General features: G+C 34.2%; 1 protein-coding gene across 2 annotated transcripts in view; it reads right to left on the reverse strand.

Annotated features, from left to right (window-relative positions):
• LOC117109220 overlaps positions 1 to 3,498 on the reverse strand; it is a 44,067-nt gene that overhangs the window by 12,502 nt on the left and 28,067 nt on the right. For both annotated transcript variants that reach the window (XM_033251479.1, XM_033251477.1), the window contains exon 3: positions 114 to 257. In XM_033251479.1, coding sequence (XP_033107370.1) covers positions 114 to 257 — 144 coding nt within the window. The remainder of the gene's footprint in view (positions 1 to 113; positions 258 to 3,498) is intronic.

The following is a 3,498-nucleotide window of genomic DNA, read 5'->3' on the forward strand; positions in this document are numbered from 1 at the left end:
GTTTTGTCTTTTACATTTCCATACATCTCTACACTTGTTTTTACAGCGCATAGAGACTTTTCGTATTGTGCACTTAACAAATTTTAAAACCATTAAAGCATTAAGTCACTTACTAGTTAAAATTCCTATACTCAGAAAATACTGATAAATATCATTAGCAAAATATGACCACATTTGACCACAGACCAATGCTGTACCCCCAATAAATGCTGCGTTCCGATGTCCTAGGCTACAACTGATCCAGCCGCAAGCAAACCCTTGAAAAAGAAAAAAGAAAAAAAAACACAGAGAAATGGGTAGTTAGCGCATTATGTATATAGCGTACGGAAGATAAATATGAATTATTATCTTGATATTATTAATATTTATTATCATTGACATGATTACGTGATCTGAAAAAATATGAAAAGGGAATAGTGAATAGTAGGAATAGCTTACAATTATAATAAACAATTAAATGCATGCCCCAGCGACCGCTTGAAAGTATGCACACAAAAGGCGAATTGTAAATGACCCATATCATCCCGGTAACGGTGAAAGCCAAGAGTTCAGATCCATTAGTATGGTTAACCATCACAACCACTAGGTCGGTTTTATCCTTTTATCCATCCGTTACCAGACCTAATATTCAAAATTCACGATTGTTTTTATTGTCAATATACCTACATTTAATTTTATACCTGCATAATAAATTTCAGTATCATGAATACATATTACACTCAGACAGATGGTTTGGTAAATCATTAATAACAAATTATTAATAGTAAGGGTCTCAAGATGTAACTTAACTTCTAAACCATGCTTAGGCCTACATTACTGACATTATCTACATGAAAGATATAGCAGTAAGATATTATAATAGCATGCATCCAACCAATTATCTATAGCATTTATTGAGGGTCAACAAAGTGCCTGAACGGGGCATTGACGCCCACCCCAGCTCCACAGTTGGGGCGTAGGTGAAAAAATGTTAAAAATATATGTTTTTTTTTTACGAACGCATGTTTATTTCATATCCTCACAAACAAGTTGACTTTTATGTACCATATTATAATAAATAGTGTATATTATATTATTAATATAGGAAATGCATTGGAGGTAGACGACGAACTCTATACTACTACTGTACTATATTATTTGGTGAAATAAGTGAATAAAGCGTACATAAAATCTAGGAATAGGGATCATAAGCAAAAAAATACATAGGCCTATGTTCGTTAAAAATAGTTACCTCAGATGCCCAGAAATGGCTCTATAAAAATTTGTTCGAATAGTTTTTTTTAACTGTCAATATATAGGCCTTAACTGCATTTAGATATAGGCCTATTTTTAAAATCTTTTTCACTTGGTGTAGTCGATTAATAAAATCATAATAATTATCTTGATTGGAAACATTGAGGTATGCTGCCCGCGCCAAATGACGTTTGCCCTGTGAGAAAACAGTACATAATCTACTGAACATGCTTTCCTGTATAAAAAATAAATAAGATAAATAAATAAATAATATAAAACCAATAAACTGAAATGTTTTGAAAGGCTTACCCTTAGAATGATACTTGAGCCATTCCAGTTGAGTTAATCCTAGCAAAGAGTATAGAATGGCCATATTCTTCGATCTTATCTATAGATGGCGCACACAGTAAACCATTGACGTGTTCAGACAAGATTCTTTTGGCATTTGTTTAAATTATTGTTAAAAATAACGATTTATACTTTCCAATAATAAATTTCAATTTAACGAAAGCATTTTTTTAAATCATCTAACCACTCGGCGCGACTGTTTATGCAGTTTACAAAAGCGCGAGCGAAGTCGCGTTGTTATAGCATGGTTATAGTGACATCGATCACTAACAACGCAAAAAACTTCGCTGGGCGTGTTTTTAAACTGCATAAACAGTCACGTCAAGTGGTTAGTGACGAAATGACCAATCACCATTCAATTACGTACTCTGTGAGCGAGCGTACGTTTCGCGAGCAATGTTTTGAAACACGTTTCCTGATTCCGGTTCATTATTATGCAAATTCTCGCCTGGCTAAACCCGCTAGTCTGAACGCCCGGCAAAGTTAAGCCGGGCTTAACGTTGAGAGCCGGACTTAACTCAAGCCTGGCTTATCTCCAAGTCTGAACGTAGCCGGTGGCACGCCAAGCCTAGTTACTATAGGAACACAGCCCGGCTTGAGATAAGCCACCTAGTTCAGACTGGCAGGTGGATAAACCCGGTGAGTTGAGCCGGGTTTATCCACCTAGTCTGAACTAGGCCTAAATAGTTTTAAGGATGTCTTTACATTAGCTTTTTGGCTTTTATTTATTCTCTTGTGTAATTTCCAAATTGATAGGACTAAATTCATTTTTTTTTTATAGCAAACTAATAATTAATATTTTAAGGTAGACCTACTTGATAATTTGATGTTTTTTTCAGTTTTTGTTATTATATACTTTATTTGAAAACAACACCTTTAAGATCAGTGGTACTCACAACCATTGCGGTGCGTTAAAAATGGTAAAAAGCTAGTAAAATTATAATTGATACATACAGGTTATGCACAGCATAACAAAAGGTAACAGTCAATAAAATTCAAATTTTAGAATAACAAGTCGTTTTTCACCATGAAAATACGTACCAAACACCACAAGGATTGACAAAAATACAAATGATACTTAGGATAGGCCCTACTAATTTACATAAACGACATAGAAATTTTAGATTTTTAAAATCATGCTCGTCTTGTGCGGATCGTACGTAACACGGGAATTTACTACTGCAATGAAGATAAAATGTTAGTAAGAATGAACGCTATTTTAAATACGGAAAAATAAGATTTTGATGGACATTTAAAAACTATTATTATTTGGAAGATTACCGTAGCCTTGTATTTGGTCCCGATTTTAGCCAACTATTTGCTGTATAGCAGAAAAAAGGTAGGAATTCAAACCATGAAACAGGGGGTCGTCTTACTCCCGTCATACAACAGTAGTCGTATCGCGGGTCGTCTTATACGCGAGTGTATTATACGGTACCTCTCAAATGGTAAACGTTTAAAAAACCAACAACTAATAAATGTCCAAACTAAATGTATGTGATGCAAGCGCACATATATTTTTTTCTGCTATTACTGCGGCTATATCGCTCTCTTACTGATATGTCCTTCACTCTTATTGAGCAATTATAGTCTCTTCATGCACTATCCGTTTCTCCTAGCTGAACTATAATTTGTCTAATTTAATTGTATCCGGCTCACTCATTGAGCTCTTTTGGTCTATTCCTATGTTATTTTTTTTTTATCTTCCTGACTCTCTTTCCAAACCATTCTTTTTTTTCTCCCTGATTTATATTAATTCGTTTATCGTACTAAGATTTTCTTCTTTGAGTCTTACTGAGCTATTCTTTTCTTTCGCTTGCTTTTCTTCTGCTTTTATTATCTTCTGAAGTATTTGTCTCCTCTTCCAACAAGCCGAAATTAATTACCCACATCATCCGTATATATATATATATATAT

This window comes from Anneissia japonica, unplaced genomic scaffold (genome assembly GCF_011630105.1).
Source record: "Anneissia japonica isolate Jap-2015-1 unplaced genomic scaffold, ASM1163010v1 scaffold146_len77423_cov148, whole genome shotgun sequence".
Lineage (NCBI taxonomy): Eukaryota > Metazoa > Echinodermata > Crinoidea > Comatulida > Comatulidae > Anneissia > Anneissia japonica.